The sequence below is a fragment of the Osmerus mordax genome, chromosome 15 (genome assembly GCF_038355195.1).
Source record: "Osmerus mordax isolate fOsmMor3 chromosome 15, fOsmMor3.pri, whole genome shotgun sequence".
In the NCBI taxonomy this organism is placed as follows: domain Eukaryota; kingdom Metazoa; phylum Chordata; class Actinopteri; order Osmeriformes; family Osmeridae; genus Osmerus; species Osmerus mordax.
Window position 1 is genome coordinate 8,929,629 of NC_090064.1, and position 21,522 is coordinate 8,951,150.

Genomic DNA, 21,522 nt, shown 5'->3' on the forward strand with positions numbered 1-21,522 from the left:
CAAAGAACAACGAAAAAATACTTGTAGGCTTAAAGGCGCACACGATCATCGTCTGTTCCTGTCAATCCTGCATGAGGGAGGGCCGAGCCAACTCACACAGTCAGAGTAGTCAAAACTCGGAGGAGAGCCATGACAAATCAATGCATTTTTAAAGATATGTGGTTACGGTCGAGTATGATTTCATTTCATAATTTAATCAAATTGTTTTCACACCTATCATAGTCAAATTCATAGTTAAAACATGTATTTTTTAAAGAGCCGTTAGGGAGCCAAAAGAGCCGGCTCTTTTTAGTGAGCTGAGCCATACGAGCCGGCTCACGAAAAAGAGCCGGAATGCCCATCACTAATTCCAAGGCATGAGCAGCAAAAACCTTTTCACTTCGATGCACAACATGGGCCAAAAGTGACCAGGCTCCAGACGAGTTTTTATTTGCAATAATTGCAATTACATTTGAAGATATATGAAAGACTAGTTGGTGAACAGTTTTTATTATTCACATGGAAACCTGTTTTGAACCAAACAATAAACATTTGGAAACTGACATTACAGCATCTTAAGGAGATGCATAACCTTAGTATCAGACACCCTTTTTTCCTTCAAAAAACCTGTGGCCAGTGGTGGTCCTCTGATCTCAGTAGGGGAGGTCTGTTTTGAGGGAAGCTAACTGGCCGCGATGGCTCTTTTGGTTCATAGAAGCATGAGAAACATAACATTAACTATTTAAACAAGACCTTCAGAATGAGCTTTAATGTTTATTTTCCCATTTGATTCTGCATTAAAGCAAAGGAAGAAAGGGCGTTATCAGAGCCTGTTTAAGGAAAGCCTGGCCACTCCCTATTAAGCCCCACCGACTTTTGTTGCAGTTCCACCAGATTTCCACTGGGAGTGATCGCGGTCGAGTGCAGAATGAATACAATGTGTATGACGTCAAGGACATTTTAAAAGGCTTTTTAGAACAGAAAGGCGACTTAAAAAAAATATATCACCCAGCGGTGTGTATTTCTTTTGCCTCCCCTTTCGAATTCAGAATTCAAATTACTAGACAAAAAATTATATCCTGAGAAAAGTGGATTTTGAGGGGTATAGCTCCATAGACCTCCATTCATTCTGCACTCGACCGTTAGCGCCCTCATATGGAACTAGAGTGGAACTGCAACCAGTTCAGAACCCGGAAGTTTATCGAGAGTGGCAGTTCTCTCCATAGACATAATAAAGAAGTTCTTTATTATGTCTATGGAGAGAACCATAGACATAATAAAGAACTTCTTTATTGTGTCTTTATTATGTCTATGGTTCTCTCTATATTAGACATTCTCTGGCGTTATGCTGTGTGTGTAAAACGAAAACGTCTTCGTCACAAGTTACGTACTAAACGTCAATACGTAACTAACCCTTGCGCAGTGCACTGTGGGAAGTGTCCTGCACGTTGACTTTGGGGAAGCAGTGAAGCACTGGTGATTTCTAAGTTAAGGTCAGTTTATTTGATGTTACTTTTTGTTATACATCTTGTTTTGCTGTAATAGGAGCAACGTACATCTTGTAAATTATATGATAATTTGTGTTTTCCTGTATTAGATAACCCTATTGAAATAAATGATGGTTAATGCCAGCTAGCTCGATCGTCTTCAAGCTAACGCTTGAAGGTGGTTGTATGATTACACAATTTTGAATTAAGTAACTATAGGCTAGTAGCTAAGTATGGTAGCTATCTAGCTTATGGGGGGACAGTGTATTTATATTTGTATGTATTTTATTGGTTGTCGCTCGCAAGCGTAATACAGGCAACACAGGTGTCCAGCCAGCTAACTAGCTACGAATCAGCAAAGTGTGTAAATAGCTTAGTTTCAGCCAATAAAGTTATCATAAGCTCGTTGCTACTACTAGTCGGCCTGCCAGTATTCATTGTCTTAGAAATTAAAATCGAACTTGAGAGGATAGCTCTACACTTTCTGGGACAATTGTGATCTCTGTTTGCTGTCCGTATATTACAAACTTTTTAATTATATCAATTGCCAAACTTAGGTAGACTCTGATGTAGCTAAATAGCTAACTAATTTTTCCCATACAATGACAATGTGTCTATCTAGCTAGCGCGCTGGTGGTACATTACTCATATAAACATTGTCCCCTTGTCAATTTTAAGGAAGAAACCGAAATTAAGATATTTGTAGTTTGAGCGTGGTAAGAGCAGTTTACACGCTGTTACCACGTTTTATTAATTTCTATTGTATAGGCCATATTAATATTTGATGAACTTTTAACAAAACAATAAAAGCGCAATTGGGATGCACATTTTGACACCTTGTCTACCTAGCGTGTGACTGAGAGGAGTAGGGGTGGCTATAATAATAAACCCTACAAATGTATACAAATGGTGAGACAGCTATAGCTACATAATAAAGATTCTATTAACAATCTATTTGGCTAGGTATGACCTCGTACTTTGTAATACCAGTAGTCCAACTGGCTTGGCTAAACGTCTTTCTGTCACTGGTGTTTAGCTTGGTCAAGGCTGGCGAGTTAGGATGGGAGCCACTATGTCTAGTCCAACACCCACCGTCCAGGCGGAGGCTGTGATGGTGCCCCCTTCTTTCAGCGTGGGGGTCGCACCTCCCCAGGGATGCCCCATGCACCAGGAGACCGTCAAAGGTGGGAGACAGCTCGATACAATATCGAGCTGAATGGTTTGTCTGTTCAAACGGAATTATGTTCTGAAAAAAAGCGGTGTGGTCTTTGCCTATTTATGTCCTTCCTTTCCCCTTGTACCTCTTCACTCTATCTCATTGAACACGACTGTGCTCAGACTGACCAGGTTGTTCCTCCTCCCTCAGTGGTGCCCCCTGCAGAGTGCCCCAAGCACCAGGCAGCAGAGGAGAAGCAGCCAGCAGCTCCAGCAGCCCCGCCTCACCAGGACAGGGCCTACGAGTTTGTGGAGTGTCCTATGAGGGCCGCGGCCGGCGCCAAGAGTGACATCGACCCCACCAACATGGTAGGTTACACAACAGATGTGGGAGAGTCCAAAAACACGCGTCTTCTGAAGTAGACCCCTCATCTAGACATGCTGGAAAGTAGTGCTTCTCGAAGTGAAAGAGTAATCTTAGCCAACACACACAATGCTAGTGTTATAAACCATGGTTTTTCTTTAAAAATGAATATCCACTTAAGGTTGCAGAAATCTAAATAAAGTACTTGGTTCTTATGTCTGCCATGGTTTGTGTTTGGCAGATGCCACCTCCTAACCAGATACCAGCCCCAGACCAGCCCTTCGCTCTGCCCCAGGCAAGGCAGGAGTCTAAGATACCCCGCGCCGGGTCGGAGAAGAACTGGGTCTACCCCTCCGAACAGATGTTCTGGAACGCCATGCTGCGCAAGGGGTAAGTCTCAGGCGTAGTGACAGTAGGACAACTGCTCAAAATTGAAACTTTAAGATTTTGACAACCAGATTTTACCATCTCGATCAAGATGGTAAAAGCAGGTGGGTTGGCCTGGTTTACAGTAACGGCCTCATGACAGAACCGTTTTGAATCCTCCTGTTCCTCTTGTAGGTGTAATAATATCACACTATTTTTCCAGAGTCGGAATTTCATGGCCTATTTCTCCTGCAGGTGGCGCTGGAGAGAGGATGACCTAGGTCCTCAGGACATGTCAAACATCATCAAGATCCACAACCAGAACAACGAGCAGGCCTGGCAGGAGATCCTCAAGTGGGAGGCCCTTCATGCCCAGTAAGACTCCACTCCTGTGGGCAGTGGCTGAACCCTACACCCCCTCCCTATGCACTAACACCTGAGGGGATTAGCACGTAGAGGCAGACTGGGGAAATAAGTCTGTCTACTGCTTTCATATATTCAGATATAGAGGAGCTGGATAACCCTGACTAAGTCCATACCGTCATTTATCAAATTGTATTTCCCATATTATGAATGATTCATTATTGATATGATTCACTTCCCTAACCTGTGTTTCATTCCTTGCAGGGAATGTCCTTGTGGCCCCTCCCTGAAGAGATTCGGAGGCAAAGCCAAGGAGTTCTCCCCGAGAGCTCGCATGCGTCACTGGATGGGGTGAGGCCTGTGCTCCAGCACCTCCACAAAAATTGTCAACCATTTCATGTGTTGTCAGTAGATGGCGTCACATGGCCAGGGACTGTAGAAAAAGGAAGATCAAAGTATGTCCTTTTTTCAAGTGTTTTTAACTCGTAAATACTCAGAGTAAAAATACTTTTATTGACAGTATAGGTAACGTAATTTTGGAACTGAATGTTTTTAAGGTCTCCCAAGCACCTTTTGATTGTACGCCCCCCCCCCCCCCCCCTGCCCCCGCCCACGTGGTCGTAGATATGAGTTACCTTTCGACCGCCACGACTGGATCGTGGATCGCTGTGGGAAGGAGGTGCGTTACGTTATCGACTACTACGACGGCGAGATCAACAAGGACACCTATGAGTTCTCCATCCTGGACGTCCGTCCCGCCTTCGACTCCATGGATGCCGTCTGGGACCGGATGAAAGTGGCCTGGTGGCGGTGGACCTCCTAGACGCGCGCTCGGCACGTTGGCACAGGATGAGGAATTTTGGTGACGACGCCCTCTGTCGGAGACACCGCGTTTCAATACGAAGATCTACGTGTCACCTGTCTGCTGTACTCGCATTGTATGTCATTACTCTCACAAGCAGTAGCAGCTTGACAATTCTAATCATATTGATTTCTGTGTGCCAGGTGCTGTTTGTGCTCTAGGTGCTTTCTGGAGTGCAGGTGAGCGTGTGTGTGTGACCATGCTTGTTTAAGGGTTAGCTGGAGGAGAGACAGTTTTCTGGGTCCATAACCCCACCTGGGTCACTTGTCTGCCCCTGTCAACGAGTGGATATATAATTGAGAACAGTCTGTGTGATTGATTTAATGAAACCTCCTTGCCCCTGAAATGAAAGCTGTGATGAATTTCATCCAGCTGAAATGTGATCATTGATTGGACCCCAGGTCTGGTTTTGTTGTCTCTGTATGATGGCAGGAGGGTAGAGCTCAGTGGGTAGAGCATAAGGATTGCAGATCAAGGGGTCATAGCTAAATTAAGACATTATTAGTGTTATTATTGCGCAGAACTGCTTTGTTCAAAAAGTGAGGATTGCGGGTGTGTTCGTTTCAGCCTAGATAGTTCCCCTCTCCCCTTTTCCCTATTTTTTATATTGGTCAGTGTGTGCTGTGCTAAGGTTTGGTCAAACGGTGAAGATTTAAGTTGAATACATTTGTGTGATAAAGAACTCACTATACACTATCAGTCTGGCATGATCAAATAATACAAATGTATTCAACAAGGATATTATCCCACACAAGACCCTGAAATCGAGTTATGGAATGTACTCATACTGCAGAAGAACTAAAGTCAAGTCGCCAACTTTGTACATGCAGAGATCGGAGTAGACTTCTGTTATATGGCTCAACTGTAATCCATCGTACCTTTTTTAGTTTCACCTGCTTTCTACTTGGTCTTCATTTACGATCTATTTGCTGATGTTACTGCCTCGGTTGTAGTGCTGTAAGCTTTTCCAGAAGCTGATTATTTATTATGTTAGTGAAGATGACATCTCCGTGTGTGTACAGTAATCTGATACTTCTGTCCCCAAATAAACATTCAGGGGGAAATATTTGATTCACATATGAATCGCGATTCACTCTTCTAGCAATTCACATCGATTCACAAATTTCAAAAATAGATTTTTATTTTATGTAAGCATATAATAAATAGAAATGTTATTAAAGGTTTGAGGTACCAAAATATTCCCAACCCTAATAGATGATAAGCTGTACATTTCTGTTTAATATTTAACTGTGTTGCAGAAATAAATAAGTCTATTCAAGAAAAGTCTACTTATCGTCACTGTAATTCGGGAACGAGTTCTTAGAAATCCTTCAGCAAACTTTCACTTGTTTTGTAAATATGATTATAAGGCGTATTCTGTTTTATAACTTGGCATTAGCAGAAACAAAACATACGTTGTCCTTTGGCATTTAGTAGTGTCATAAGGGCAATTACACTGTCTTGTAGAAAGTAATTTGGCAGGAACCCTCTGTGGCTCAGTGGGTAAGCATGTGTACCATTGAGTCTACTGCTAAACACGGTGACACTGGTTCAAATCTCACTCAATAATCATTCATTTAACTGATATCAGTTAAGTAATATATATGTTATTTCCAAGTATATAGAAGGGGGACCCCGTGGTGTAGTGGGTTGAGAACAAATGCCTAAATCACAATGACCTGGGTTCAAATCCAGTACAGTGTAGTGTCAAACACATCCATGGGCCCAGATCCCTGTAACTGCAGCACACTCCCCAACTGTCCAGATCCCCTCTCCCAACTGTCTTTCCAGGTACCCAACTGTCCCACCAGGAAAGGCTCAACCAAGAGTCTAAAAAGAAATTGAGCTTTTAACAGTTTTATTTATAAGTCAAGTTTGATTTAAGTCCAAGAGCAAAAATTGAGCTGTAAGAAGATCCTTCAGCCAGATTTGAACACAAGACCCCTCACACAGTAGCCCACATCCTTAACCACTGAGCTATCAGGGATCATAAGAATCTTCACTCAACATTTACATTTGACATTGATCTAGTTGTAACAACCTGCAGAGTTGGGATGTCAGAAAACCAGAAGAAAGCAGGTCTCCCCTGTTAGCTCACTGGGTTAGTGTGCATGCTTTCAAAGCTGGGGCAGTATAGCAACAGCCTGAGTTCAAATCCAGCCTTCACTTATTACTTCAAATAATTCCAATTATTCCAACAGTGAAGAAGTGTATGTTTTTTGGTAAGTCAGTTCTGTCTTGCAGTAACACTGCTGAATGGTAGAGCTATATCTTTCTCAATGGAGAAAGACATAGGTAAACACAACACACAGTCCCATTGCAGCACATGAACCCTCAACACACATCTACTGAATGAAATATGACAATATTAGTTAGATTTCATTGAAATGAAAAGTTGAAAATACAAAATGTATTTCAAAACAAGGTTTAAACACATCAAATACATGTACGGGATGTAACATGTTGAATGCTTTCTTTTTCACAATGGCACACTATGTAGAAAAGGACACATGACTTTAGGCTGTTAATTGCATCAGTAAAGCCTGTAAGAGAGAGAAGACAGTGCTGTATAGTGGGAAGGCCAGATCCCAGAGGAATTCAAACTGGAATTGTGGGTCACTGACAGTGAAACACTAATAATTCAACTGGCAGGACTTAGGAACATGTTTTTTATTTATTTATTTGGCATCATAATCAGTCTAGCTCTCTGCTAGCAGGCTAAACACATGCTGTGTTAGGACCCTGGTAATGGCATAGATAACACTTGTTATATTCTTCATAGAGATAAGTATCTCATTAGTTGGGCTCGGATAAAAGACCTCTCGTTTTACTTGCATAACTGGGTCAATAGGCTACATTACTAAATACTGGATTGCAATTGTTTTCTATGTTTGAGGTCCACTGTGGGGTGGTATATTCCCTATGCATAAATATTGGACTTGTCCAAGTGGTGCATGTTGAAAGAAAAGCAACTTGAAACTGAAAATCACTAACCTAACCTCAGGTACGTGGACTTGGCAATTGTTTGCATAATTTGAGAGATGGAAAATACCCGAGGACGCCATAACCTGCCGTCTCCTATGAATCACACCAAGACAGAGGACATGTCAATAAAGCATCCCAGAGCCACAGGAACATCCGAGATGTGTTGTGGGTTTGGAAGGTCAGGAAAATACCAACTCAACCTGAGTTGTAGAGGCCCTGGGAAGGGCGAATGTTGGTTGACATCATTTTCACATTATTTCAGCGGCGATACATTTAACGATACATTTATAAATATATCTGACATATAGGTTTCACGATAATATAGGCATAGTTCACAGATATTCAATAAAGAGTATTCGTATCTAGAATGGCAGTTACAGTACAGTGGACCATGGCGTCGAAAAAAAACAAAAAACAGCATGGAGTCGTGACGAACGTTCCCTTTGGATCGGCAGACGTTTGAGCCTGCTTCTGTGGGTGTGGATGGAGGCCCGGACTGACAACACACCACCTTCATCCCTCCTTCTGGTGAAAACCCCTGATAAGCTATGACGGGATTGGCTTGAAATGCGCAGGACAGCTCATGCTTCTATCTGTCCAATCATGTGACGTCAAGAGATGCTGTTCCAGTGGACGGTGTGGAAGGGAGGGGGAATCGCAGAGAATTGAGATAGGGGGCTTTTCCCCAGTATTTTCTCATACTGTGTGTTGGGGGGGGGGGGGGCGGGCCTGGGTGGAGCCCATGGGCGGGATCACCTGGGGTTGTGGGGAAGGGGGGCGGGCCCTCGCAGGCTGAACGTGTCCCCGCTGGACGAATGGCGAGACGGTGCCTTTCCACACACCAGCGAAGGCTCCGCCTCCTTGATCTCCATGGCGCGCTTGTAGAGCTCCGCTGCTTTCTCAAAGTCACCTTCCTCATAGCTGAGGAAGAGGAGGAGGAACAAAGAGAGGCAGTAGTGAGGGAGTTGCCGAAGCAGTATTTGTCATCTTACTTTAGTCAGTGTGTGTCTGCGGTGTATGTGGGGTGTGTGTGGTGTATATGTGCGGGGGGAGTGTGTGTGTGGGGCCTCACCTCAGCACGGCCAGGTTCTTGAGGGTCTCTCCGACGCGGGGGTGAGAGCGCCCCAGACTGTCTTCATACACTTTCAGAGCCCGCTCATACAGGGGCAGGGCCTCCCCATGCTTCTTCTGAGACACACACACACACACACACACACACACACACACACACACACACACACACACACAAGGGTCAGAACAAGCATGTGTTACTGTGTCTGTATGTGTATTTGGTCTGTCTGTGTATGTGTATATGTGTCTGGTCTCTGTGTGTGTGTGTGTGTGTATACTCGTGCTGAGCCTCAACCCACCAGCTGGCAGTAGAGCACGGCCAGGTTGACCAGAGCAGTGGCCACGCTGGGGTGTTTGGGACCAAAGCTCTTCTCTCTGATCTCCAGAGCCAGCTCATACAGTGGTACTGCCTTCTCCAGCCTCCCCTGGAAACACACACACAGACACACACACACACAGAGGACAAATGCTCAATATCCTATCTACCACCAGCAGCTAACCCTTCCATCCGGCTACGTGCACGGGCGCTAACGTGGCCCCCTGAGCCCCACCCTGCGCTTGTAGAGCATGGCCAGGTGTTTGAGGGTGTAGGCCAGGGACGGGTGGTCCGGGGCCAGGGCCCGCTTGCGGATGTCCAGGGCTCTCTCGTACAGCTCCTCCGCCGCCTCGTACTCGCGGCGCTCCGTGTGCAGCGCCGCCAGGTTGTTGAGCGACTGGGCGCAGTCCGGGTGGTCGGGACCCAGCACGCGCTGACGCATCTCCAGGGAGCGGGACAGAAACACCTTGGCAGCCCTGCCGCGAGAACACAAACAAATGACACCAGAATCAAATATGAGTTAATCTGTTCATATTGGAATTCCTTGTGTGTGTGTGGGGGGGGGGGGGGGTAGCGTCTTACTCCAGGTTGTTCTGGAGGTAGTAGAGGACCCCCAGTTCGTTGAGTGTCTTGGCAGAGTCGGCTGTGTCCTTCCCCAGAGTCAGCTCCTCCAACTGTAGAGCCCTCCTCCTCAGAAGAGAGAAGCCGTACTGGAGGCGGAGACCGCAGACATAGAGAGAGAAGGAGTTACCTTCACTCTCTCATTTACTCACTCACTGTCTCTCTCTCTCTGTCACTCTCTTTTACTCTCTCTATCTCTCTCACCAAATGCCCCTTCTGTCTGGCAGTCTTCTGTCGGATCCTCACAGACCTCTTCCTCAGCTTCTCCGCTTGCTCATACCTGCAGACACACGCTCCAATCAAAAAAGCATTCAGCACCATGGTCCTAAACCTAGGTCTAGGGCCTAGGCCAGCCTCTCTCCCCCCTGGTCCTCGGGACCACCCCCTACCCTGCCCACGTACGACGTTTCCCCCAAACAGGTGTACCGTTTCCCGCAGCGCCCCTTCTCACTTGTTCTGTTTCTGGTAGAGCATGGCGAGGGAGTCGAGCTCGCGCGCCACGCAGGCGTGCTCGGCCCCGTAGGCGTTCTCGCTGATCTCCAGCGCCTGCTTGTACAGCTGCTCCGCGTTGCCGTACTTCCTCCACTGCACGTACACGCCGGCCAGCTGATGCAGCGAGCCGGCCACGCTGGGGTGGTCCGGGTCCAGAGCCGTCTCCCGGATCTCCAGGGAGCGCTGCAGGGGGGCCACCGCCTGGGGGGGTGGGGGGGGGGGACAAACATACAATACCACACTCTAGTGCTTTAGGAAAGAATGAAATGAAACGAGGAAAAGACAAAATGTCAACACTGCACTTTTTATACTGCCTCACAAATACAGAAGGCAAAACGTATTGAAGACGGTATTCATGTGAAACTTTAAGGCTTTTGCCCAGTGCTTCCATGTGGACAGAGCCGTGCTTCCAGGGGATGGTGGTGTGGTACCTGGCTGGGCAGGCCCAGGTCTTTGAGGAAGCGTCCCAGCGTCTCGTACAGGCTGGCCAGCCTCGTCATGCTCTCCTCGTCCTCACAGCTCTTCTCGTACTGCTTCAGGGAGTCAAAGTACTCGGTGGCCATCGAGCTCTTGTCCTTGCCCACGTACTGCCAGTAGGCCAGCAGCTCCGAGAAATGACCCCTGGAAGAGGAGGGGAAAATACACTAATACGCATTCCTCAGTCACCTTTATGTCTGTAAACAACTGTACATCTCTCTAGGGGAGGAGTCTACTGTATCTGAAGACAACTATAGATTTTCTCTAGGGTTCAACGTTTCTGTGGACTACTTAATCTCTGTATTGCACTGTTATACTGCCGCAAACAAATACAGGAGACCAAAAAAACCATTTCAATCAAATCAATTTAAGACAATATCCATGTCAAACAAATCCCTGGACTCCAGCAGCTCCAGGTCTCTCCAGATCTTCCCTGGTCTGTGGCGCTCCCGTAGGTGTCTCCCAGGGCGTAGAGCTCAGCAGGTGGTGGTGCTAGCGGTACTGACCTCTTGTACAGGTTCTGGGACACAAACAGGTTGAGCAGACTGAGCTGCAGCTTGCTCCTGTCCTCCTGCTGCTGAAGCAGCCAGGGCAGCTCGTCAGCCACACGCCACGTCACCCTGTCCTCTCTGCACACACACACACGCGCGCCTCTCCCAATAAGCATTCAGTCACCTTGCATTGGGTGACCGTCAACAGGGTGAGGGTGGGTTGTTGGGTTCCTGTGTGGTGGTTTTACAGACCCGAGCTGCTGGTTGAAGTAGTGGATGAGCTTCTCTCTGTAAGTCGGTGAGGAGGTCCCCCCATTCATGAACTCCAGTCTCACCGCTTCCCAAGCCTGCAACACACACACACACACACATCAGTGGAGGGAATGACACGGGACAAATGTGAAGGTCGACTATTGAAGGTTCGGATCATTCTCACACACACGTGAACACAAATTGCCGACTGACCCCAAAATAAACTTGGTTAAATCGCAAATACATAGACTTCTTTAAGAAGGTCCATGATGATGGTGATTCTAATTAAAACCAGTTAATTGGTCGGAAATCAATAGACCAAATTATCCTTGCTGTGTCAAGCCGTTTATACATGCCAAAATACTGGCACAGAGTTTGTGGAAGAAGCAAGCCCTAGATGAACCCATTCCACACGTGTGTGGATCCCAACAGAACAGGGGTTGAGCGTGACATGAGGGCCTTGGGGGAGGGTGCACCTGCAGGTGCTGGAAGCGGAGGAGCCCACAGCTGAAGGCCAGGACGCAGAGCCCCTGGAGGCGGCGCAGGAGGGAGGACAGGGCCGCCATGCGCAGGTCCGGGAACACGTCCAGCACCTCCGACTCACTCACACCGTTGTGGCTGGCGCACACCAGGCACAGCATCTGGGGAGGGGACACGCCCACACGGACATGATGCACGCGCACACGCGCGCACTACAAACACACGACACCAAACACATCCCAAGTTCTTCTAAGAACATCGACCATCCGCTTGCTCCGAAAGAAAAGCCATGTGGAGCTACAGTACACACGGGCATGTCAGCAGGCGCTCATTGGCAGGGGGGGGGGCGTAGGAGTGGAGGACAGTGGTGGGGGTTCACCTCTCTCATGATGTGTCTCTCCCTGTCTGTGGCCAGGGAGTCTAGCGCCACCTTGAGGCAGAGGATGTACAGTGACATGGTGTCCTGGCACTGCAGACACTGTTCTAGAGTCCTGTCCAGCAACCAGGGGGATCTGTAGGCGACACACACACACACACACACACACATATAGATGCACACGCACACACACGCCGTGGTAGGACATTCACATGGTCTTTTAACACAAAGTGCACGGCTGAAGCACGCAAGCGTGCCCGCGCCGCGCCGTCGCTCACCCTGTGAGCATCCTGGCCAGGAGGGTGACGTAGAGGGCGTTGCAGGTGGAGGCAGAGCGACAGTGTCTCTCCAGCTTCTTCTCCTGGTAGAGAGATACACACACACACACACACACACAGACACAGACAGACTTGTGATCCACTGGAGCGAGACAGGAGGATTCCTCTTGGCCGGACATCTGATGACATGGATAAGGAGCCTGGCAGGGTTGGGATGAGGAGAGGGGCTCAGTCTGACCTGGTCTTTGGTGAGTTTGACGTCCGTGGCCAGACACTCTGCGTTGATCACGTTCTTCACCTCTCTGGGGTTGAGGGGGTCCAGGTGGAGGGTAGGCCACAGTCTAGCGACACACACACACACACACACACGTCAGAAATTCACCATGACTTAAGAGGAAAGCCATAGACTTTGTACAGGGTTGTCTGTAGGCCTAAATATGGCTTGAGAATCATATTCTTACTATTTAGTGTGTGTGAGTGTGTTGTGTTTGAATACATTTGAAAAATACAATGAAAATAATGATCTAATGAGCATGGCCCATGCACGTGTGTGTGTGCGTGTGCCCAGGCGCTCCTCCACCTCCAGGCCTGAGGGCAGGTCTCCACGTTGACAGACACCACCACTCGGACGTTGACGGGCAGCGGGTCAATCAGCCACTTCATGTTCCTCTCCGCCTGCTGGTGACCCCAACGCACAAAACAATCCCCCATGGTCTAAAAGTCAGGTTTATATTCACACCCACATATGCACGCACACACACGTATCAATCTCATATATAAATTGGGGCTCATGGAGGCTGGTCCCCAGTAATGAATTATATCAAAGAAAGTTCTATTCAAGTGCTTCGAGTAGGAACCTGGATTTGGTCGATGGAGTCGATGATGATGATGATGTTGCCTTGGTGACGGGCTGACAGCCTCTCCAGCCAGCGAGGAAACTCCTCCAGGATCTTACTGGGCTCCATCGACAGACCTGAGATGGTCCAGAAGTGCTGCAGGAGCTAAAGGGACAACACACACACACGCACGTGCACACACACACACACCTCTCAATACTGATACTCAAAGCACACAAACCGATTCAAGAAAAACAGGATCTTCTTAATCCCTTCTGGGAGATGGGAGGGTTAGGTGGAGATGGGAGGGTTAGGGTTAGGTGGAGATGGGAGGGTTAGGTGGAAATGGGAGGGTTAGGGTTAGGTGGAAATGGGAGGGTTAGGGTTAGGTGGAGATGGGAGGGTTAGGTGGAGATGGGAGGGTTAGGTGGAGATGGGAGGGTTAGGTGGAGATGGGAAGGTTAGGGTTAGGTGGAGATGGGAGGGTTACGGTTAGGTGGAGATGGGAGGGTTAGGTGGAGATGGGAGGGTTAGGGTTAGGTGGAGATGGGAGGGTTAGGTGGAGATGGGAGGGTTAGGTGGAGATGGGAGGGTTAGGGTTAGGTGGAGATGGGAGGGTTAGGTGGAGATGGGAGGGTTAGGGTTAGGTGGAGATGGGAGGGTTAGGGTTAGGTGGAGATGGGAGGGTTAGGTGGAGATGGGAGGGTTAGGGTTAGGTGGAGATGGGAGGGTTAGGTGGAGATGGGAGGGTTAGGTGGAGATGGGAGGGTTAGGGTTAGGTGGAGATGGGAGGGTTAGGTGGAGATGGGAGGGTTAGGGTTAGGTGGAGATGGGAGGGTTAGGTGGAGATGGGAGGGTTAGGGTTAGGTGGAGATGGGAGGGTTAGGTGAAGATGGGTTACGGTTAGGTGGAGATGGGAGGGTTAGGGTTAGGTGGAGATGGGAGGGTTAGGGTTAGGTGGAGATGGGTGGGTTAGGTGGAGATGGGAGGGTTAGGGTTAGGTGAAGATGGGTTAGGGTAAGGGGGAGATGGGAGGGTTAGGTGGAGATGGGTTAGGGGGAGATGGGAGGGTTAGGGTTAGGTGAAGATGGGTTAGGGTTAGGGGGAGATGGGAGGGTTAGGGTTAGGTGAAGATGGGTTAGGGTTAGGGGGAGATGGGTTAGGGTTAGGGGGAGATGGGAGGGGGGACATGCAGGTTATTCTCACCTTGACAGTGAGGCGTTTAATGATGAGAACCGGCTCTGAACTGGTGGACAGGGGCCGCCCCACAAAGTGGTAGAGGAACAGTGTGTTGGGGGACTGCTTCTGCTGCAGCTCCACCCTGCACCACACACACACACACACACACACATGCGGCCTTAACACACCGTACAGACCTCAGACACAAGTGTCTAAGTGACAACACACAGAGGGCAAATCACCAGTAAACATGATTAAAAACATATTTATAATAGTTGAAAGTTTCCTCTAAATAATAATGAAGTTATATCCCCTTCAGGACATGGACATGTCAGGCTAGTGTAAAGCACTAGTGTGTTTGTGATGGAGAGGGTTGGTGTTTTTAAGTCTGGTCCTCACCATTTGGACAGGAGCAGGGACTTGCCTGAGCCCGGCCCCCCAGACACCAGCAGGGGCGGGGTGGGGGGAGGGGCCGCCACCATGTCGTTCAGGCGCTCTATGTACTGGCAGAGCACACACACACACATTATAGGATGTTTAAATAAGCAAAGCTCTTTCTCCAATTCCAGCACAATGACTTTGCACAGTCACTTACCAAAGATCACATGGCAGACTTTGTGGATTGAGAAGAGAAATCGAAAGGTGAAGCTGAAGGAGAAGAAGAAAGAATGAGATGTGAAAGGGGAGGGTAAACGACAGGGAGGTGGAGAGGAATGAAAAGAGCGATGGGAGGAGAAAAAAGAAAGAAAGAAAGCGATTTGGAGAAAGAAAAGATTGCATTGTGAGAGGAGCTAGACAGACGAAGACAATGACATGGAGAAGAACAGACGAGGGGAAGGAGAGATGCCAAAAGAGAGAGAGAGAGACGAGGTGAGGAGGGCCGGTGGAGAGGCGGTACCTTCTGGAAGCCCAGCTGAGAGGCAGCGCTGCAAGCCTGCTGGTAGGCCTCGTTCTGCTCCTGCTCGTCATGCAGGTCCCACAGCACGTCTCCAGAGTCCTCCTCTCCACCCTCCTCCATCCCAGAATCCTTACCGTCCCCCTCCCCACCCTCCAGACCCAGCAGCTCCTGACAGCAGACAGAAGGAGACAGAGAAATAGAGGGAGAGATGGACAACACGAAAGAATGAGAGACACAAATATGTATAGTACTACTAGCAGTACTTACACTACTAATAATCATCCGTTACGAAACTGGAATTGAACCGTGCAGTTGGTTACTTATATATTATATTTAGCAAAAAAGATTCTACCTGTTTGATGACTTTCTCAAGTTGTGCATAAATCATAGCTGCTCCCTCCTCTGCAGAGCCACTGTGGTCCACTACCTGTGGTGGGAAAAAACAAACTTTGCTTAGGACAGTACTAATATCAATATCCTCTTTATTAAACGTAAATGGTAGAACCGCCTTTATATATAGGACAATGATCAAACCCGTATTGCATTTTCCCAGGGCCTGGTCCTCACCTTGACCTTGGCAGCCTTGTCGGCGGCGTTGACCCGCTCCAGCAGCTGTCTGGTTGGGCCAGAGAGAGGCTGGGCCTCCAGGGTCCTGAGGTACAGCACCAGGGGACGGCCGTCCGGGCTCTTCACAAAGGCCTCCTCCGCATCCTCGGCCGCCGAGCTTAAAGAGACACACACGAGAACATTTTAAAGGGGCTGTGATTTTACACACAAGAACGAAACAGATTTTTAGCACAGAACGACTGCAGATTTTGATCCTTCAGAGATACGTAAGACAAAACAAACACTTCTCTCAAACGATTCCAGACCTCCTTTGTTTACTTGGTAATGTCGTCTAAAGAGAGAGAGAGACCTGGAGATGGTGGACTTGAGAAGGAGCAGACAAAAAGAGCTCCTCTCGATCTCCAGCCGGCGCTCTGGGGCGAAGGCTCCGGCGCTGTCCTCAGGGAACCACACGTTGAGGTAGAAATGGCCGAGCCCCTCGCACAGCCTGCGGAGCAGGGGCGTGTACCTCTGGGCAGGAGGAAGAACAAGAAGAACAAGAAGAAGAGAGGAGGATGAGGACGGAGAATAACAAGAGGTAGAGACCAAGAAGAGAGAAGATACAGAAAGGTAACTGATAACCAGCATTAAAGAGTGAGCAGGAGGGGGGTGACCACAGCGGGTGAAGGTGGTGCTGTGTGTGGCCGTACCCGGGTCAAGATATCCAGCTCGGCCTTCGTCTCCTGGGTGCAGATCAGATAGCAGCGCACCGTGTTGCTCCATAAGGCCTGCGACACGTGAGGAGACACCTGGAGCAGGCTGGCCACCGCTGCATCCCAGTCGTCTGACACACACACACACACACACACAGAAAATTCCCTGTAAGCCTACAGCTGCTCAAAGAGACTAAGCAAATATATCCCATTATACTTTTACATAAACAACAACAAAAGCACAGGGAGGACTTCAACTAAGACTATAGTGCTTACCTCTGCTTACATTGGCGAACGGGCCCTCCACATCGATCAGACTGTGGGCAAACTCCGGGCCTCTGAACGTCTGCTGTAGTTGCATCATGCTGCCCATAGAGGGCTCACTACCCAGAATGCCACCACCCCAGTACTCACACTGAGTCCCTGCAGCTTTGGGTACAACCAAAACAAGAGATATTCCATATGCTATGCCGTTGAGTGCATACATTAAACTCTTAATGGCAAAGGTTTATTGCCTCTATGTCGAGTTTCGTCCTTCTTTACCTGTAACCGCGGTCCGATTATCATCAGAATCAGAGTCATCCGGGTCGTACACCTGGATGCCCTGAGCCTGCAGCTGCTGCAGCTTGGCCTCCAGATCCCTCTTGGCTCGCAACAGATCCTGGATCTCCTTCTCTTTAGTCTCCCGGAAGATCTAACAAGGGAAAAGGGGCCATTAGGTCTCCCACCAGGGTTTGGGGGTGATGAAAGCATGATTGACATCTGGGAGCCAGGTTTGGATCTTGACCTTGAACTGTCGTTTGACTTTATCCCTGTCGTGCTCGAAGGTGGCAGCTCTTTCCATGGCCTGGTACTTAGCCTCCAGCGCACTCTCCTTCTCCCTCAGAATCTTCTGGTAGGTCTTCTGTAGAGCCTGTTAGACATGACATGTCAGTCATTGTTACAGGGCCACTTCACTCTCTGACTTTCACGCATGATCACACCCTTCCTAAAAATCCATGTATTATTCCACTACTAAATGTTTAAGCCAAATACAATTGATAAATCATGCAAATCTTCCCTCAAGTTAGAATAGCAGTACATAATAATATATCAGTACTACGCTTCTGGTGTGACACTGTGAATCAGTGAAGACCCTGTGTGTCCTTCCCTTTTCTCACCTGGAGCTCTGCTCTCAGCCTCTTGTTCTCCTCGTCTAGCTTGGCTTCCTTCTTCTGCATGGAGGCGATCTCGTTGTTCTTGCTCACCCGGAAGATCTCGTACTCCTTGCGGAGCCGCTCGTACTCTGCGGCGTACTCCAGGTCAACCGAGCCCGTGGACTTGAAGCTGGCGCCGATGACGCGCGGCCCCCGCCGGAAAGAGCTTCGTAGGAGCCGCGCTTTGGGCTTGACCTCGACGGGGATTTCACAGGCCTCCCCGCCCTCGCCTCCGTAGGCGTCTTCGATGACCTCCCCGGGGGTAACCAGGGAGGAGGCGGTGCCCATGGTGGTGGCTGTGGAGCCGTTTCTCCAGCAGCCTGGGATACTGAACCTGCTCAGCCCCTCTGGACGCCCACTGCAGCTACGAGTCGGCTACCATGGAGACACACGTTCTTTTGTTTTTATCTCCATTATCTTAAGTAGGAGGCATATCTACAGTACATTCAAGTCAGGTAACTTGTAGTATTGTTTGTGTTATAGTAGTATTATTAGTGTTACTTGCACACAACATAAACATCTGTCATGCACACAACCATGAAGGCTGAAAAGTCACTGATAGAGCGAATGACAATTGATTTTGGCAATACGGATTAAGTAATGAAACGTTAGTACCAAATAAGAATAGTCATTTTTTTTACCAAACATGATATGAAGGCCAACACAGAAAAACCAATTGCTGACATGTTTCTAGAAAGCATCCTACAGTAGTGCACTAAAAAGCGCACCTAGCAAGGCTAACCAAATTAAGCCGCCACAAACACACACAATTTACACTTGACTTTATTGGAAGTTAGCCTCGTTGTACAAATATAAAGAAAGGGAAAGAAAAACATCGGCAAGATAACAAGCTAGCTACCTACGTTATAGTAGGTACCAAGCTCTACTGTACAGTACTGTGTCAGATGTGTGTTGCACTACTGTCGCTAGCTAGGCGTTAGCTAGCTAGACTAGCTTGCTAGTATGTCCAATGCAAAACAAATACCAAAGGCAATGGCGACAACATGATATTATGGCTAGCGTGTTTATTTTCTATGTTGTCATTTCATTCCTTCCAGACACTAATAATTGAATTAACAGCTATTTCCTATTCACAACGCTAGCTAAATAATCTGCTCACCTTCTCAGCTTCATCCTGGCTGCCTTGGTAACAACAATTCTCCCTACGGAAACCCATGTCAGTCAAAACAAGATTTGTAGTGGTAGACACGAGAATCAGATTCAAAACCCCACAATAATTTAACCAATGTTTAAAAATATATATATATTTCTGGACAAATGTTTATTTTTTCACAATTAATATGACATTGACATGACAACCATGACATTTTACATGTAACATGGCATTTCATACAAGTTAGTTTGATTGACAACTTAGTTTTTTTCAAATGCTTACACACAAATTCCTTACTTTTCACACAATTTCTGAAACCTGACACTCAAACACCAGAACCACACCTCAAATCTGCAAAACCATACGCACATTTTGGGCCTTTGACTCAGTTTTAAATTTCATAAAACACTTTTTGCAAAACACAACACACAATTCTCCACATAACACACACAATTCTAACAGGAAGCATTTTGATTTCATTTTTCAAACACAACCAATCAAAATGACACACTAATTCATCAGTGCCTTACACTAACTTCTCACATGAGTGCAAACACTCATTGTTTACTCAATACCAACCAATCATGGCTTTAGAATAGGCCTATAAATAGCCTAATTTGAGTCGATTTACAGTAGTGGGTATAATTTGAACCTTTGTAGAGTAGAAATGATAACAGGTATGAAACAATGTACTGTAATGTACACATGTTCTAATGTACACATAACAGCTGTTTCAGCACAACACACTGTATACTATACACAAACATATATTTTAGCACCCATGCATCCATTGACTGCAGTGCACTGCATGATTGGTCACAGTATGGTGGACTACTGTATCATACTGTGCAACAGTACAGTGACTGTAAGAAGACATTCTGACAATATTGTAGAAAATAGTATATATTACTGTATGCTACAGTTCATGGCACACACAGACACACCATTCCGTAATCACCTTTTTCAAAATTAGGTTTGGTTTCTGTCCTACTACACTTTTTCTTTTGTACTGTTTACATAAAGCTTGTGTTATTTAAATATTTATTTGCGCCCCTATTATTTGCTATTCATTTTAGGAAGTTGTTTGCTGGTCAGCTTCCCTGTCTTTGCAGAAGACCTCAAGAAGCATGTTTTGATAAGTCTTGGCAAGAAAAAAGTACATCAATGGATCTAGAACTCCGCTCACACAAGTCATGGCAGAAGCTATTCTATTGGTTATGGCGAGGATCGCAATTGACGATTCTGTCATGTGTGTCTGACTGTGTTTCTCAATGTAGATGACTCTGATCACGTGGTACGGTAGAAACGCAACCACAAAGTTAATCATGATAAGAATGATCATCTGGACTGCCTTACCTCTCACTTGTCTCTTTTCATGTTGCTTAACTGCCCTCAGTTTAACTAAAATTAGGACATAGCTGACCCCTATAGTGAACAGAGGTATAACAAACGCAACTATAGTTGAAACCATCGCTTTAGGAGATGTATGTTCCAAGTACAGCTGGCTGCATGTGGTCACGTTGTTGATTTCAACAGACACAGTTTTCTTGGACAGAAGCACAGGGCACATGGACACTATGACAATCACCCATATGATTAAAGAAACCACTTTGGCGAACAGGGTTTTCCTGATCCACTGTGCCCTGACTTGGATGACCACGATGAGGAGGCGATGGAGACTGATGCAGGTCATGAAGTAGAGGCTGCAGTACATGTTGAGGTAAAACAGGAAGCCCACCACACGACACAAGGCCTGGCTAAAGGGCCAGTGGCTGTCGGACAGGTGGTAGGCCATACGTAAGGGCAAAAGAAGGACGTAAGAGATATCTGCTATGGCTAGGTTCCTCAGGAAAATCTGACATGGCGACATGCCCCCTCGGCAAAAGAAGGCCCAGAGCGCCAGAGTGTTGCTGGGCGTGGCCACAATGAAGACCAGGATGTAGAAGCTGGCAAAAAGGAGGTTCTCCAGGTGGGAACCTCTTGAATAGAGGCTTTGTCTCTCTTCTTCACTGTAGTTCATGGTCTTGAGTTGCATTCCTTGCCTGTGATTTCAAAGGAAAAAAGACATACTAGATAAAGTACTATAGAATAATTAATACACCTTCTAGGATTAGGAAGTGTGCTGGGATTCTTTTTTTTGTCAGGGATTGATCAGGTTGTCATAAATAAGGCAGACACCTCATTCAGACTCTTGCTCTCACATCCACCCACAGGTACATTTTTAGCAAGAACTAAAAAGCAGAACTGATCCAACGGTTTGACCATTACTGTGCATCTCATGTACATCCACTTACTGTAAATGTAGGAATGAAAATAATGGCAACATTTGACATTAAGGTTATATTAACGACCATGTAGGCTAACTACATAGCAATGCAATACCAATTAACACATAGGTACATAGGAATTGCTATTTAATTAAATGGTAACTGTTAGCAATATAGGTTATTAGAATAGTGTATGCAAGCACAGTGTGGAGGAGGGTGTAAGGGGTTAGTTGTAAAGTTTAGGTTGTGTTACCAAAACAAGATCAATGTCATCATTCACTTCACCCTGAAAAGTCCATCTTACCCCATTCCAAATTTCACTTGTTTAATAACTTACCGTACCGCAAAATTGCAATAA

The 21,522-nt window shown here is 47.0% G+C and overlaps 3 protein-coding genes across 5 annotated transcripts; 1 reads left to right on the top strand and 2 right to left on the bottom strand.

Annotated features, from left to right (window-relative positions):
* Window positions 1-1,361: 1,361 nt before the first annotated feature.
* On the top strand, window positions 1,362-5,921 carry LOC136957597 (holocytochrome c-type synthase-like). Of its 2 annotated transcripts, none has more exons than XM_067251641.1 (7): window positions 1,362-1,472; window positions 2,503-2,650; window positions 2,833-2,990; window positions 3,227-3,375; window positions 3,607-3,726; window positions 3,979-4,065; window positions 4,339-5,921. In XM_067251641.1, exons 2-7 carry the CDS (start codon window positions 2,527-2,529, stop codon window positions 4,535-4,537), a joined length of 837 nt encoding a protein of 278 aa, XP_067107742.1. In that variant the 5' UTR covers window positions 1,362-1,472; window positions 2,503-2,526; the 3' UTR covers window positions 4,538-5,921. The 2 variants fall into 2 exon arrangements, with proteins under 2 accessions (XP_067107742.1, XP_067107743.1); XM_067251642.1 differs by having other exon boundaries at window positions 1,443-1,466.
* A 364-nt stretch (window positions 5,922-6,285) lies between these two features.
* Window positions 6,286-18,948, bottom strand: nphp3 (nephronophthisis 3). 2 transcript variants are annotated; one of them, XM_067252066.1, is made up of 28 exons: window positions 18,904-18,948; window positions 17,748-18,158; window positions 17,375-17,500; window positions 17,131-17,281; window positions 16,864-17,016; window positions 16,585-16,718; window positions 16,245-16,405; window positions 15,896-16,052; window positions 15,681-15,755; window positions 15,329-15,496; window positions 14,830-14,933; window positions 14,458-14,572; window positions 13,273-13,416; window positions 12,996-13,093; window positions 12,654-12,756; window positions 12,416-12,498; window positions 12,141-12,273; window positions 11,758-11,922; window positions 11,282-11,376; window positions 11,045-11,167; window positions 10,493-10,682; window positions 10,021-10,262; window positions 9,774-9,849; window positions 9,531-9,658; window positions 9,184-9,424; window positions 8,932-9,057; window positions 8,634-8,749; window positions 6,286-8,482 (listed from the first exon to the last, which is right to left on the bottom strand). In XM_067252066.1, the coding sequence occupies exons 2-28, from the start codon at window positions 18,069-18,071 to the stop codon at window positions 8,314-8,316; spliced, it is 3,900 nt and encodes a 1,299-aa protein (XP_067108167.1). In that variant the 5' UTR covers window positions 18,072-18,158; window positions 18,904-18,948; the 3' UTR covers window positions 6,286-8,313. The 2 variants fall into 2 exon arrangements, with proteins under 2 accessions (XP_067108167.1, XP_067108168.1); XM_067252067.1 differs by having other exon boundaries at window positions 12,996-13,090; window positions 18,904-18,924.
* Window positions 18,949-19,913: 965 nt separating this feature from the next.
* On the bottom strand, window positions 19,914-20,917 carry si:dkey-96n2.3 (uracil nucleotide/cysteinyl leukotriene receptor). The gene has a single exon (XM_067252264.1). It carries the CDS (start codon window positions 20,915-20,917, stop codon window positions 19,970-19,972), a length of 948 nt encoding a protein of 315 aa, XP_067108365.1. The 3' UTR covers window positions 19,914-19,969.
* Window positions 20,918-21,522: the final 605 nt, after the last annotated feature.

Excerpts from the sequence above, each read along its gene's own strand:
- si:dkey-96n2.3 (XM_067252264.1), bottom strand. The coding sequence starts at position 20,917 with ATGAACTACAGTGAAGAAGAGAGACAAAGCCTCTATTCAAGAGGTTCC.
- nphp3 (XM_067252066.1), bottom strand. The coding sequence starts at position 18,071 with ATGGGCACCGCCTCCTCCCTGGTTACCCCCGGGGAGGTCATCGAAGAC. Across the intron at positions 16,406-16,584 it reads AGCTGGATATCTTGACCCGG|AGGTACACGCCCCTGCTCCG; the intron begins GTACGGCCACAC and ends CCTCCTGCCCAG. Across the intron at positions 12,499-12,653 it reads TCAAACTCACCAAAGACCAG|GAGAAGAAGCTGGAGAGACA; the intron begins GTCAGACTGAGC and ends TCTCTCTACCAG.
- LOC136957597 (XM_067251641.1), top strand. The coding sequence starts at position 2,527 with ATGGGAGCCACTATGTCTAGTCCAACACCCACCGTCCAGGCGGAGGCT. Across the intron at positions 2,651-2,832 it reads GCACCAGGAGACCGTCAAAG|TGGTGCCCCCTGCAGAGTGC; the intron begins GTGGGAGACAGC and ends CTCCTCCCTCAG. Across the intron at positions 2,991-3,226 it reads ACATCGACCCCACCAACATG|ATGCCACCTCCTAACCAGAT; the intron begins GTAGGTTACACA and ends TGTGTTTGGCAG.